We start from the raw sequence: 14614 nt of genomic DNA, 5'->3' as shown, positions 1-14614 counted from the left end.
TCGACAGAGTTCGTTCTAACCATAAAGCTTGTGTGTAAGGGGACGCTACCAACTGACGGTGACATACAGCGAAACATTCACATTAGTGCCCAGTGACTTCGACATTTGGTTGGAGGTAATTATGCAACGATGGGGATAACATGGGTCCCAACCATTGTGAGATACAATAGAATGGTTCAGTTTAATTGACATTTCACATTTGGATGATGAATTTATTTAAAGAATTAATTACTACGTGTTGGTGTGAATTCAATGATCTACTGGTTAGCATGGATGAGGGAGATGATAGCGACTTGCGTTGCTTGATTTATTACAAAGAGCCCGAAGCGCATAAAGCCTCATTGGATAGGCAAGGAAAACAGCACAAAATAAACAAAGACGATCGCCTCCCGGGTCGGTCGACCTTTTCAGTAGAGGGAAACGCTGGCTTTATTACAGGCATCCTGCCTTCGACGCCGCGGCTGTTCTAAGCGGCTGTTCCGCGACCAAGGCAACTCACGGCACCACACTCATCAACAAAGCTATATATCTCACGTTGGTGGAGTCACCATTTCGCCCTAGAGTTGATCATTTGGTTGTAAATTTTAAGGCGTTTTCGCTGGTGTGGGAAAAACGGGGCGGGATATTTATTTAAAGGGGTAAATTAACGTAAATACAGCACAATATCGGGGAGTAAAACCAAGCATTTCTACTGTTAAAACAGCCGGGAGTAAAAGCGAACAGCCAGACTAGGACGTTGGTTGCTTAGTTTTACTGGCTCTGCCCGCTCTCTTAGTGGGTCTGACAGTTTGGCCATAACAAAAAACACGTAGTTCTGGTTTGAAAGCGAAGTTAGCGAAGCGAACACGCCATCGACTATTACGGAATTGTGAAGCGAATGAATTATAAGGTGTGCGTACACGGGCTGCCGACTGCGGTGTATAATACCTGGCCATGTTTTGCACAAAAAAGAAATTTGCGCCGAATTATTGGAGTAATAGGATTTTAAAGACATGGGGAAAATGGACTAAATTTAAGATTCCATAAAAAAGAGTTTTAATTCGCTCGATTCTCGAAAACAAGTGGCTTATTTTTAGAAGTCGGCAGAAATAAATAAGCGATTAATAATAATTTATAGATAACATCGTAAACTAATTGGCTACAAATTAACCACCAATGAGTTAAACCGACTTCCCTATGTATCGTAATACAACACCTAATATGTAAATACGCGGTAAATATGAAAATTATCAGCAATTATAATTAAGGGGCGTATTAAACATGCCTTATTTGATTATTAGGTAAGAATTGTTTCAACCGATTAACGCAACTCAGAAAGTATGTGCTAATGGTGTCCGCGGTGGATTAAAAACTGTTAATCAAACTAATTAAAATGATGACCACACTCCAAATCAATAAGTAAGGGGAAGATTTTACTGTTTGCTCTGTAGCGCTAGCTGCCGGTAGTAAAATCGCCAATTAAAATAAAAATAGGCAATAACCTGTTTCGTTTTTTTGCGTTTAGTAAAATGAAGGAATATTACTAATGTCGTTAAGTGTCTTGCACAAAAAACAAACGCGCCTATAATAGTAGCAGCATCAAGCCACGAACCCATAATCCCCGGGTCAGAAGCAGGCGCTAACCAACTGCGCCATAGCGCCAAGTTTTTCACATAACGTAGATTAAAAACGGTAAAAGCTTACAGCATAACTTTACCCGTATGACATATTAAGCATAATACACAAAGGCTACAAACTCAACAACAAACAAACCAATAAGTTCGTTTACTTATCTAAACACAAAGTTTTTACCACGCGTACTTAAAAATAAATATATTCCAACGTAAAAAAAATTCTTAGATTCATTTGGTATGTTATCTAATCTGTTTCAAATATCTGGCAAACTAAATTTAGTAAATTCACAAATGGATATATAAACTAATGTTATACAGTTTTTTTTAAAGCTAAAATGTTAACATGCGCTCGAAAATCACATTAAAGTTAAACGTTCAACCTGCCTCGGACTCGTAGCTACGATTAAATACACGTTTTACGCTATTTAGCTTTTATAATACAGCTACTTTACTTTTAAACGCATATAAGCTAAGAAAATTTAAAAAAATTCCACAAAAACTTTTAAACTTGAAACAAATTGAATCGTAATAATATAAACAACAAACGTAACAACATCTATTCTTGGATAATTTATTTTTATTTAAGCGGGGTCGATTTTGAAACAAATACTCGCGTTTTGGCTGAAAAAAACTGTTTAATTGTATTTAAAGAAATTTTACGAAGTAAAATATATAAGGAATTTGATTAATTTAATTTTATTGATTGGACTGTGAGCTTAGTTTATGGCGTACTGCGATTTTTTGTTTATTTCTGATAATACACCACTTGAATGAACATAACTACCGCATTTTAGGTACCAGCATTATTCAAACACCAGTTAATTTACAGATACGATAGCTCTGGTCTTACAAATCCATCTAAAAGCACCCAATAGAAAGTAACTACGGATCTTAAAGAACGAACCACAACGCAGACACCTCATTAGTGACCACCAGATCCCGTATTATAAACATTTAGATTCAAATCAATTAAACGTACCTGTTGCAATTTATTACCATGCGATAAATTAAACAGGGGGTGTGAAATAAAATCAAGACAGATCAAAAACAACTCGGTTTCAGTCAATACAGCTCAAGTATTTCAAATAAAAATAGAGGGAATTGAAAAATTGAAAGTTTTACATTTAAAACTTTAGCTTTGTTGATAAACTAATAACCAAAATTGTTATATACAAAAATAACAGAAATGAATCCTTGTTTATACAAATGAGCAATTTTTAATTTCGAATTTAGTGTAACTGAAAAATGCTGATGTCAGCATATTTAAGCAGCGGGTAAAATAGCCAAATTTTACCAATCGTCTTCAAAACTGTTTACATTCGTATATCGTAGCAAAGTGGAAGTATATACATATTCTACACGAAAATAACATGGATATAATATATGCATTGAAACTTAAGAGCATTATGTACACACCTGTAAAGCTGTAACACTTACAACTGATCTTAGTTTACAGAGTTTTGTTATAACTTCAACGAAATGACAGCAATTTAAATGGGAGTATTTTCTCGTAATTGGCGAAATTACTGTACAGTCAAGTTTAGGATTAAAATACAAAGAATAATTAGCGGAGGGTCCAAATCTTAGTGTTTCGAGCTTCTTGCTTTTGGTTTGCGACCGCCATAAAAATAAACAATTTCATCGTCGTGCGGGCAAGTTTCTCTGAATTCTGGCATCCCAAAAGAAGTTTCCAAGTATCGGTAAATCGCATCGAAGCTATGCGGGATTTCATAATTAAGGAGGGCACGTCCGGTAACCTGGAGCAATAAAAATGAATCAAGAATTTGAATAAAACTTGTCTATAGTGCCCCGGCGAGTGGGTGTGGATAATAGTGAATTTTTTCTTCGCATGGCGGGGAAACAATAGTCGTAATAACACGGGTGTTCTGTTTCATACACCTCCTGTCTGCTTGCGAGTTACCACACATGTAACTTGGTGGGTGAATACTACTATATTTGCACCGTTTTATTCCGGGCTGCTAACCAGTAAGTGTCTAAATGTTTAATATAAGATATACATTTAAAAAATGGCCCTTTTATCCAACAATAACCTTTTCATACAATGTTTACCTGTATCATGTTAAGTTTTGGAAGCATATTGCAATCGGCTATGGTCATGGTATTGCCATCAATAAACTTGCGTGAGGATCGTTGTGGTTCATTGTCGTCAGCTCCTTCGTCAATCTCGTCATCAAGGGGCTCAAGCAAGTAATCGTTTAGTTTCGACAAAGCTTGGTCTAATTTCTTTCTCATGCCTGTGTGAGGGTCGTATATGTTATCTTAATACATGTGTAATAGGAAACGTAGGCAGCAGACTCGCATCACAAATGGAGGATACCAGTTTTGATGCTTAATACTGATAGATGTATGTGTCCATGGAAAAACAGTTAAAAGGCATTGCTTCAATTGATTGTAGCCTTCTAGGTTTTATGGTAATGGGCAAACTCTGGCCTAAAACTCAGATCATGCTATATGATCTCACCCATATAGAATAAAATCGAATGTGCACATGCAATGTTGTGGTAATGTGCCAGCTCTGGCCTAAACCCCAGGTCCCATGGCCTCACCCACATAGAATGGAATATATTTTAAATTCCCACAATTAAAACCAACCTTCTCTTTTTGGGTCGTTAGGATTTCCACGAAACTTGGCAAAGGCGGAAAACTTTGCAAATATATCATTCCCGACGGTGTTGCTGTTTGAATGTTTGCATGCCAACCTTGGGTAACGTGGAGGGTACAACTCAGCTTCGATGTAATCCTCACACTTCTGGTTGTCAGTGAGCATTTCACCATTGAATATGAGAACGGGAGGATTCACTGAACCAAGCGCGTCGTTTATTTGCGGCACTTTCCTATGGAGATCGATAAGTTATTGATTATTAGAATGTGAGATCCTGGTTTGAAAGGAGACTTGGATAAAATTTTCAGACATTTGGACACGTTGAGAATTCATATATATATGTACTTGTTCGAAGGCTAATTTGGCACTCAATGGAGATTTGTGAATAGATTTTAAAACAACGATTGTGAACCCTGTTGTAGGGCTTCTTGGTTAAGGTTATGTAATGACTTTGACCATATATACAACACATATAGATATAAGTCCTATATAAGACCCATACAGGTCTCGATGTCTTCATACTTACTTTGTCTTATCCACCGTTGTGACATTGAACACAACACCTTTCAACCATAGGATCATGAAGAGACGTTGGGAGAAAGGGCAACAACCGATACATTCAGAGTCTGAGCCCGCCTGGGAATTTAAACAACTTTAAAATCTTTTACAAATTGAACTTAAGCATTGACAACTTAGTAATGTATTGAGTAGGCACTGGATGAATTAACACATTTCACGGAGTGGATTAAACTTAAATAAACTTACACGAGGAACTTATTTAACAAAGTGTGGTAAATAAAAAGATTAAGCCGAAGTAACTAATGGCAAATCAAAGCCTTAGTAAGTATGTATTACATGCAAAATAAGATTATAAAGTGTTGCTAAAAGGCATAATACAAGTCAGAAAGATCTTCTGGCATTTCACAACATGCCAGGTTACGACTCCGTACAAGTTACCGCCTATGTGACTTGTACTAGATAGAGGCACGCTAACCAATATGAAATGGTACCGGACTAAATGGAAATCAAATTCGTATTAATATGCAAGCGACGGTTTTCACTATACCGCGTTCAGGACACCGGTTGAATAATAACACGGGACGAACTAATGGACGAAACGAGCAATTATTTTCCGATCGGGCGGCTTTTCAATAACAATCACAGCACCCATGAGACCCGGGGTTTCAATAATTGATGTTTTAGATGCCTGCTTCCTATAACCAGGGGAATTATATTGGCTTTATATAATGCCGCTGGAATGCAGGCGAAAACACCGGGAGTTACGGGTCTGGTGAATCTCACAATTTGACGTTGGCGGAAATACTGAACGATAACGTCATGGGTTGGTTATATTTAAGTAGGGTGAGTAAAAATGGGCCACTTTTCATTCTTTTTTCTCTATGCATTCGACATTCGAAGAACTATAAAACCGTTTCCTCACGACTTCCATAAACCGTTGTTAATTGTTTAAAACACGATTAAGATATTTGGATATTATGTGCTGAAAGTGTTCCATCTTTCCCCACACTACTATATATCATAGAACGTATCCACAATGGAAATAATCCTATTTTTTAACGTCCAACTGCAAAGGTTTGCAAATTTCAATGATATACACCTAAAATTGTCGTTTAAATATCCCACGAAGTAACTTTCTCATGCCCACGTCATAACACATGGCCATATATGGCAAAACAAAGGTTTTCTCAATAAGGTTTTATGAATTACATTTTCTTCGGCGTCTGAAACTTCGTTGCCGAATATGGAACTTAGGCGTTGAAAACAATTATGTCGTTGAAGTAGAATTTACTTAAAGGGCAAAGCAGGGCGTGACGGATGAGGAATCTTACTTTATAAAGCGCTATCTAAGGTGTGATGTTGTATGGAACAGACATTCCATCCTCACATTGTAAATAAGTGGAGAGACGAGAGAAAAAGGTTCCAGCCTTTATAACTTGATGGCTATGTTTAGCGCACAGTTTCATGGATTTCAACGCCAACGTAAAGACGTAAAACAAACAACTTGAACGCTGTATGATCCTATCGACTGCGCGCTTTTATTCCTAAAGCAAACTTTCCTAAAGCAAGCTTAGTATTCGACTGGACAAAACGAAAATTCTCACGATTCGAGAAATAAATGGTTAATTGGGGGAGTGTAATACGTTGTAATCCCCGCCAGACTAACGACTTACCAAAAACGGGTCTAAAACCAAGGGTTTTAAAAAACCACCATATTAAAAACTACAAAGTTTCAAGAAAATTAATTATCTACAAATTGGGTTTTAAAATTTAACTGAATGTTGGATTAATTGCAAAACGGTAAAACTTCTTGTTTTGAAGTTAAACGCGAATGCACATGACTTTGCGCATCAATGAACACTGACTGTGGTTGACCTCGTTAGAAACTATTATTGCTGACGATGCGTTTCGGGCACAGAGGTTGCATCAGTGCATTGGAAACACATTGGTTTGAAAGATGTAAAAACGTAATGAGAAAGTAGGAAATGTTATTTAACATCATATAGTAGAGTGGGAGAAGATGGGACACCTTTAAGACATAATATCCAAATAGCCTGGTCGTGTTTTAAGCAATTAACAACGGTCTGTGGAAGTCGTGAAGATTCGGTTTTATAATTCATTGAATGTTCTTTGTTTACTACCAAATGAAAAGAGAAAACTAAACGAAAAGGTGTCCCATCTTCCCCCACCCTACTATATAACTAGAAACGTGTTTTTAACTTCCATTAAATAAAACCCAATGTAGAAAATATGATTTATATGGCCCATATAACTGAAAAACCCAGTTGTTATTGAGAAATCCTGGATCCAGGGAGAAAATCCAATATAAACACATTATGCCAAACGTTTGAAGCTGAAATTTTGACGATTTATTAGACGTACGCACTTGGTAAACAAATGTGACGAAATCATATTAACAGGTTATGCCTACGCCCTAATAGAGGCGGTTAAACACGGATGAATTACACTGATGGCGGGTGATGGTATGTAAGTTAATGTTTAATCCCTTGTAAGCGATCGATATCTGTGTAAAGCATGTCTGCCGCAACGTTGTAGATAATGTTGGGTATTGGGTACGCGGATAAATCGTTCGTTTAATGGTTTCCAATTAAAATATTTAGGTTTTGTTTCCACAAAGCCGCCGTCTTAAGTAGAATGGTTAATAATGAAAAGCAAAACGTCCAAGAAAATCAAACAATGAAATCGTATTACGTCGTTTGAATTGTTATAAAGGTTCCTGGTAAATTAATCACGGAACGATAATACCTGAAAGGCAATCGGTGTATTTACCGTCCTTTCAACATTCTTAGTCAAGTTGGGTTAAAATCGTGAAGATATTCGAATAGAAAGACGCGGGAAAGACACAATGGCTCTCGACTACAAGCCATGTCTAACCATGCTACGCTTCAGTGATCACTTATTGAGAGAAGAACCCGCAGACAAAACGTGTGCAGTTGTTATACAAATGTTGTTTTGCAACGAAGAGCTAAGACGTATTCAACCGAAACGGTATAACACTATACATATATATTAAACACTGTGGGGTAAGATGGGATACTGATGGCATCTAAATCCTATATTTCCTGGGCTTGTTTTTAACAGTTATCAACGCTATGATAAAGTCGTCACGATGAGGTTATTTATTCGTGTAAATATATTAAGGTTTACTACCAAATAAGCCGATAAAACAAAATGAAAACATGTCCCATATTACCCCACCCTACTATACAGTTATTTGCCATATATTTTAGTGCGATTTTATAAACGCAGAGGAAAACGTATTACGACATATACGACGCGCAGTGCTATTTTATGCCTTTGTGAAAATCTTTGCATTTGAATCTTTATAACCGGATTACCACAGCACGCCGTCTTTAAACTAAACGATTCCTTTCAAGTTTGTTTACACACACAAACGTAGCGACAAGTTTCGACAACGTTCTTGTCTAAGCTTGCTTTTATTGTCAGATTGTGCCATAGTTCGTGGCCGTTAAATTTAATCTAACTAGCAAAACAACTGTTTGAATAGGAGGCATATAGAACACGTTATTGACGAAATATGGGAAGTATCTCTATAACACCATTAATTGGACTTAATTTTCGTTTCCTGGGTATTTAGTAAAAAATGGCAAAAAACGCAGTTACAAAGTGTTATACGGTTTCAGACATCTATTTTAGACTGCATAGGTAATCCTTAGGACGTTGTATTAGTTACGTAAAGGGGGGTATGTCAGCTATATATAACAATGTTTTCGCAGAACAAGAGGGAAGGTTATTTGTTATAAAGCACTATATACACGGACACTGTTTAATCTTACATGAATTGCAACACATTCGAACTTTATATTTGCTCTATTCTATAAGGGCTGGGTCCTGTGCCAATAACAATTCCCTATCATTCAATCCTGGTATTTAGACTGTCTGCAGGTGCTATACACAAACTTTCTAACTTTAGAAAGTGTTACAAACCTTTACAAACAGGTTGATGACGTGTTTACGATCCGTAAGCTCTTCGTTTGCATCCTGGCAACTTGATGTCATGGCTTCATGTATTTCAGTGGACATTTTATAATTGACCACCTTTATTTTCAACTATTCTAACCAGCCTAACAAAAAAAAATCGCAATTAAACTGCAGTGATATGAACTGTAATACGTGACTCACGCTATGAACGCTCTCTCTTCTGTACGGCTGTTTTACTCTTCTGTGTTTCTAACAGCAGCCCCAGGTATTTCATTCCAAGGTCCCTAGAGATCTAAATGTTGTCTTTGCTGCTTAGCTACATTCTCTGACGGTAAATACAACTTTGATGTTACATGACTGAGTTAGACTGTCTGGACGACACTGATAACACTTCCAACTTCGTGCAGCTCAATTCGTGACATAGCCTAATGGTAGCTTTTTAACTGTCGAAACTCAAACTAGTTCTTTGGTGGTTCTGTGCATAACTTAGTGCGGCTCACTTGGTATCAAAGTAAACAAAAAGTTCTGAACAAGCCACTTATCCTACGCTTGCCTTGCCAATTTATCTTTATCTCTGTATTGTCGCAAGGCTTAGAGCTCAGCAAGAGTTTTTAATATAACTCTCACAGAGGAAAAGTAAACTCCGCATACTCGGTCGGAAGGCGCGACGAACTGTGACACGAATACCGCAATATCGCTTCAGGCGTGTAAAGAAAAAAAAAGCCAACTAAAATTACACCTTGCTTCAGTTAACTCATAGCTGGCAGTTTATAGGCAACGGACTGACTATATAACTGCCGGACTTCGGAGCTAGGTTTGATTTGACGGTCGATGTGATTTAACGGTAATTGCTTCCTGCGGGTAGATCGCACTAGTTTGTTAGTTGAGATGTAAACTCATGCTTATATTTGCACAGCAATAACTACAGTTAGCTACTCTGGGAGACTTAGCACGGTTTGAGTTGCTTTTAACATTGACATGCAGATACAACATTACAGAAGCTTTGCGAGCAAACTAAACTGTAACTGTTTACAATTACCTACAACGAGTAAAAGTTCTGGGAAATCTCGCGCACAAAGCTAGAGTATAAAAGTAGAACTGTGACATCATTAATCAAAATCTTGCACCGAGCATACGCTGTTTACTTCGTGACGTTTGTAAGTTATTACCTTCGTTTGTTTTGTACAAGTAGACGTTTAAGAGCTTATAAACTAACGCGAGTACCTATTACTTTATCCTAAGCTGCGAAGTCTTGCATACAAGGTCAACTACAAGTGCCTTGTATTGAACAACTGGTGGTTAAGACACGTTGTATTGACGGTAAAGCCGCTGGGGAATTATCCTGCCTCAGTTTAACGTCCGTCAATACTGACGTGACCTGTTGCGAGCTTTGTAACGCGCTGGGTATTAGCATGCTCAGGAAATACAGGCACGCGGAAAGTTAAACCACGGACAGCAGCAATACATTCGCCTGTATTAAATGGGAAAGTTGTAGAATCTAGTGCAGACGTCACACGAATGTGTACGTCATACCATACGTCACATGGATGTGTACGTCATACCATACGTCACATGGGTGTGCAGGTCATATCATACACTTACTTTACCTTGACAAAGAGAGCTATTTTGTTGTCGCGGGGTTGCGAAGGTGTTTCTGACGGTTGATCGCCATTAACGACCACAGGGGAAGAGTTGGTCGATTTCTTAAATAAAAGGCATGCATAAAATAAATAAAAGAAAACGAACAAAACAAGTAAAATAAAGCAAATCATAAGTTTCACCTCCATGGTATTTTCACCTTAGTTAGTGTTGTTATGTCTTCATGGAAATAACATAAACAATATTGTTAATTGGTTCTTAGTTTTAGAATATGAGATAACACATGAATTAAAAACACTACAGCCGAAATTCAAATTGTACAAAAATAAAAACGTTTAATTTGGGCTGTATTGTTGCTAGTTCGTGTGCTTTTGTCCCACCATGCTTTTGCACCAAAGTATGTAAAACATATTTCATTATTATAGGCGCCAAACCTAGGGTGGCAGGGTGGTTATGTTGAACTTGGAATTTTCTGGAGCACATTTATCATTAAAAATAACAAATAATCAATAAGTTAGATTTGTTTGATACAAAACTGTCCCTGCCCACTCTGCATTTAAAAAAGTTTGGCGCCATGACTATATTAGTACCATAATTTAAACCCCAAATAAAATCAGTTGAAAATAAATTGATGTTTTTTGTTAAACTTCATGAATGGAACTTAATGTTGGCACCTAACCAGGCATGGTGACATGCTATCTAAACCTTTATAAATAGAAATATTGGTTTCTCCAATTCAATCCCACTCTCATTCACAGTAAATGGTTCAGGTTCATCCTATATTGGTTCATATGGGATATATATATTAGTAAAAAAACTTTGTGATTTAAATGTCTAATATTGTTAATTTTTTTGGACTAATTTAACACATGTATTTTTACATTTTCTAGTCATTCATTACAATGTACCAAATAACTTCCAAATACATACACAGGTGAAGTTATATCACAACTCACAAGGCACCAGTTTAAATAACAGTGACAGAGAGTGTATATTTCCAAGGCATTATAATGTAAACTTAAACTTTTGCAATCTAATTCAGCATATTTATAATTTTTTCATTTCAGTCAAATTTCTAATTCAGATTTATTATTCAGGTTTTAAATTACCGACACCCAGCGTTAACTTTGCTATAATCAAACTTACATCTGAAGTTTTCAAATCTGCAACACCTTGCACGATACTTTCAGCCATGCTTCCCAATGATATTGGTTCTTGAGGTTCGTTGCTTGCAGATGATGTCGTAGATTGCTCGTCGAAATCGTATTTATGCTCGGGGGGTGGCGGGGGTGGCAGGTCCTCTTCTTCAGTTTGGTAATGATGTAAATAATCCCGATTATTTGTCTCAGGTTCTTGGTTAGGCTCAAACTCGTTGACCTGTAAAAGTAAATGGATGTAAAACATGAAAATGCTGGCAAAATGTTTTCACTCTTACTTTACTTATTGGGAAAAACTAGGGTGCTAATGAAGAGTCTTACCCCCACTTTATTTGCTAACCACTAACCCCTATAACTGCTAACCCCCTAACCACTAACACTTTATACCAGCCTATTCTGCTATGTACCGGAAGATTCTTCACTAGTGCGTAATGCCAAAACTAAAGTTCATAAAAGGCAGTACATTGTATGTTAGGGTATAATAACGAAAAAGTCATACAGTTTGCAAAATGTTTCTAAACCTATTTCTCACTTAATGTTATAATAAATACTTCTGGTTTTCCAAAACGCAACTAAATATACAAAACACTTTACTAGGCTGCACTAAACTCGACTGGAATTCATTCAATAGACAATATAGTCGGATCTGACCTAGTTTTATTGATTCAATTCAAAAGCACTAACGCGTAACAGGCGCGGTTTATTATTGTTCAGTTATTGAAGTAAAGAAACACACATACTATTTCACACTTAGCTAGTCCTATACGTATTTAACCAGTGTTAATACATATATAAACAAACGAACAAGTAATCACACCGAAAAAGGAAAATCCCAGCATTAGCCTACTTAAACCATAGACACACTATATTTGGTCATTCATTTCATGTCTGGTAGTTAATGCTAACTTTATGAGCGGATTTGAACTCAAATGATCTTTTGTTGTTTAGTTTAATGAGCTGTGAATGCGGTAATTATACGTGACTATATTTAACATGAATGCTGCAAAACAATTTAAACTTAAACTAACCTGCACATATTGTGTTATAAGGGTTACAACGAATTTCTATTAGTGTTTTTCTAGCTAATAGACTAACTCTGGTCTAAGTCTCAGGTCCCTTAGCGTGCCTCGCCGTAGGACCTTACCCATATAGAACGAAACGTATTTTGCAAAATGTTCTGGTTAACTTCAAGAAGACAGTGTAATTATAACTTACGAAGCCAAATTTGTTAAAAATTTATAACCCTAACCCTATACCAATCGCAGTGTATACCATACATCCGTCTCTATAGCGGGCTCAACCGTTACTATAATGACTTCTATGCTATAACCAAAGCTGCTTTTTCATACTGCAGTACACCTACAAGCTTACTGCGATATATACGTCGACCGATTTAAGTCGATGACGTCATACGATGACGTCAGGTCCCTATACCGTGCTTGGTATGTTACGAAACTAAAACCATTCCAAAAATAAGCCGATCGCTTATATAGGGAAATGCCGTTTTTCTTGCAAAGTAACCATTTCTGCTTGTTATTACAGTCAACGACGGCATTCCAGCGTTTAGTGCGCTTTTCTACTTTCAATATGCGTCTGGATTCACTCAGCCTAAAACTTCTCTGTCTAGTCCCACTATATAGGAGTACTGCAGGAAAGAACACGTCACTTCCGCCTAGGTGTGAGTTATCTATTTACTCTGGTGATTAGTCATCAATTAAATAATATAAGGTGTTTATGACGTAAACAAACAACGCCTGTTGCAGCAGTGGTCGCTAATGGGTTGTTTAAACTGTCACCAATACATGAAACAATCACCCATAAAGATACATGCTAACTTGTAAGGTGGCGCGAGGTGTTTGAAACAGAAGATCCGTTATAACGACTATCTTTTTCCCGGCACGCGAGGGTAAAGCAAGTTACATTCAGCGCAATGAATTCTACAATTGAGAGTGGTAAATGTCAATTGGGGTCAGACGGGCTCATTACCTACGACTTACTGTACCACATTCTATAGAACAGAAGCCGTACATGTACCCGTGCATATAAGATGGATCTAATAACGCATCAATCATTCATTTATTACTCATATGCAAATCTATAGTAGATTTAATTATGTAGATTCAAAAGTTCAAGCTTTGGATATAAAGTAAGGTGGGGGAAGATGAGTCATCTTTTTTGATTTATTTTTTCGTCCCATTTGAAAGTAAAGAAAGAACATTGAAATAATTATAAAACTGTAACCTCATGGCTCCCATAGACCGTTGTTAATTATTCTAAATATTTAGGTATTATGTGATAAAGGTGTCCCGTGCCCCCCACCCTGCTATAATGTAAATCATATTCCACCAGCTCGTTTGGTATGAAAAAAAAACGTAGAAAATTCCGTGATGAAGTCTTGCCAGACAGCATACGAAACGTCGGAAATACTATACGTTTTTTATACTAGATGAACCGGTAAAGATTATTTACATTATGCCTGGTAGCAGAAGTAACACAATATTACAATATACAGAACGCTAATACATATATGCAGAGACTTATTTACGTATACGGCTTAATTACACCACTGCCTATCTAACATAAACAACATATAATCTACTTGCTTGCGCCACTTAGCGACTGACACAGTACAAAGCTACACATTTCAATTGCTCGCTTTATTAAGGGATGAACTTTCATACAGAACAATTATAACTCATAAATCAGGATTAAGCATGAGCTTCACATTTATTATATCCTGTTCTATTCTATATAGGTGGAATTTTATGAGAAGGCACACCAGGTGACCTGCTGAAGTATAGGTCCGAATTGGCCTTTTTTACACCAAACGCCCATATCATATAGGGATAATCTTAAAAGTTTGATCTTTTAAGCCAAAGTTATAATATAAATCAAACGTATAGTTTATGTCAATACCAAACATCGTAAATCGTTCACTTACGTTCTGGTATGTTTGTTCCTCCATTTTTGCGACCTTTCTGTCTTTCAATATTAAATTACAAAACCCTCTACTAAATCAAGGTACACAGCTCCTGAAATAAATTTATTCAAATTAAATTTTACTACCAGGTTGGGAAGAGTAAGAGACAATAGAAAAAGCAAGCACACAATGCCCTGCCCGAAGGAGAGTTCTATTTACA

The 14614-nt window shown here is 36.9% G+C and overlaps 1 protein-coding gene across 2 annotated transcripts; it reads right to left on the bottom strand.

Moving 5' to 3' along the window:
• Positions 1-2582: 2582 nt before the first annotated feature.
• On the bottom strand, positions 2583-14526 carry LOC149727352 (chloride intracellular channel protein 5-like). Of its 2 annotated transcripts, none has more exons than XM_089890428.1 (7): positions 14416-14526; positions 11464-11694; positions 11023-11094; positions 4763-4872; positions 4227-4468; positions 3684-3868; positions 2583-3370 (listed from the first exon to the last, which is right to left on the bottom strand). In XM_089890428.1, the coding sequence occupies exons 1-7, from the start codon at positions 14437-14439 to the stop codon at positions 3197-3199; spliced, it is 1038 nt and encodes a 345-aa protein (XP_089746554.1). In that variant the 5' UTR covers positions 14440-14526; the 3' UTR covers positions 2583-3196. The 2 variants fall into 2 exon arrangements, with proteins under 2 accessions (XP_089746554.1, XP_089746553.1); XM_089890427.1 differs by lacking the exon at positions 11023-11094 and adding an exon at positions 10326-10421.
• Positions 14527-14614: the final 88 nt, after the last annotated feature.

This window comes from Ciona robusta, chromosome 12 (genome assembly GCF_009617815.1).
Source record: "Ciona robusta chromosome 12, ASM961781v2".
Lineage (NCBI taxonomy): Eukaryota > Metazoa > Chordata > Ascidiacea > Phlebobranchia > Cionidae > Ciona > Ciona robusta.
The sequence above is the reverse complement of the archived record's forward strand: the minus strand, read 5'-3'. Positions and strand labels throughout refer to the sequence as shown.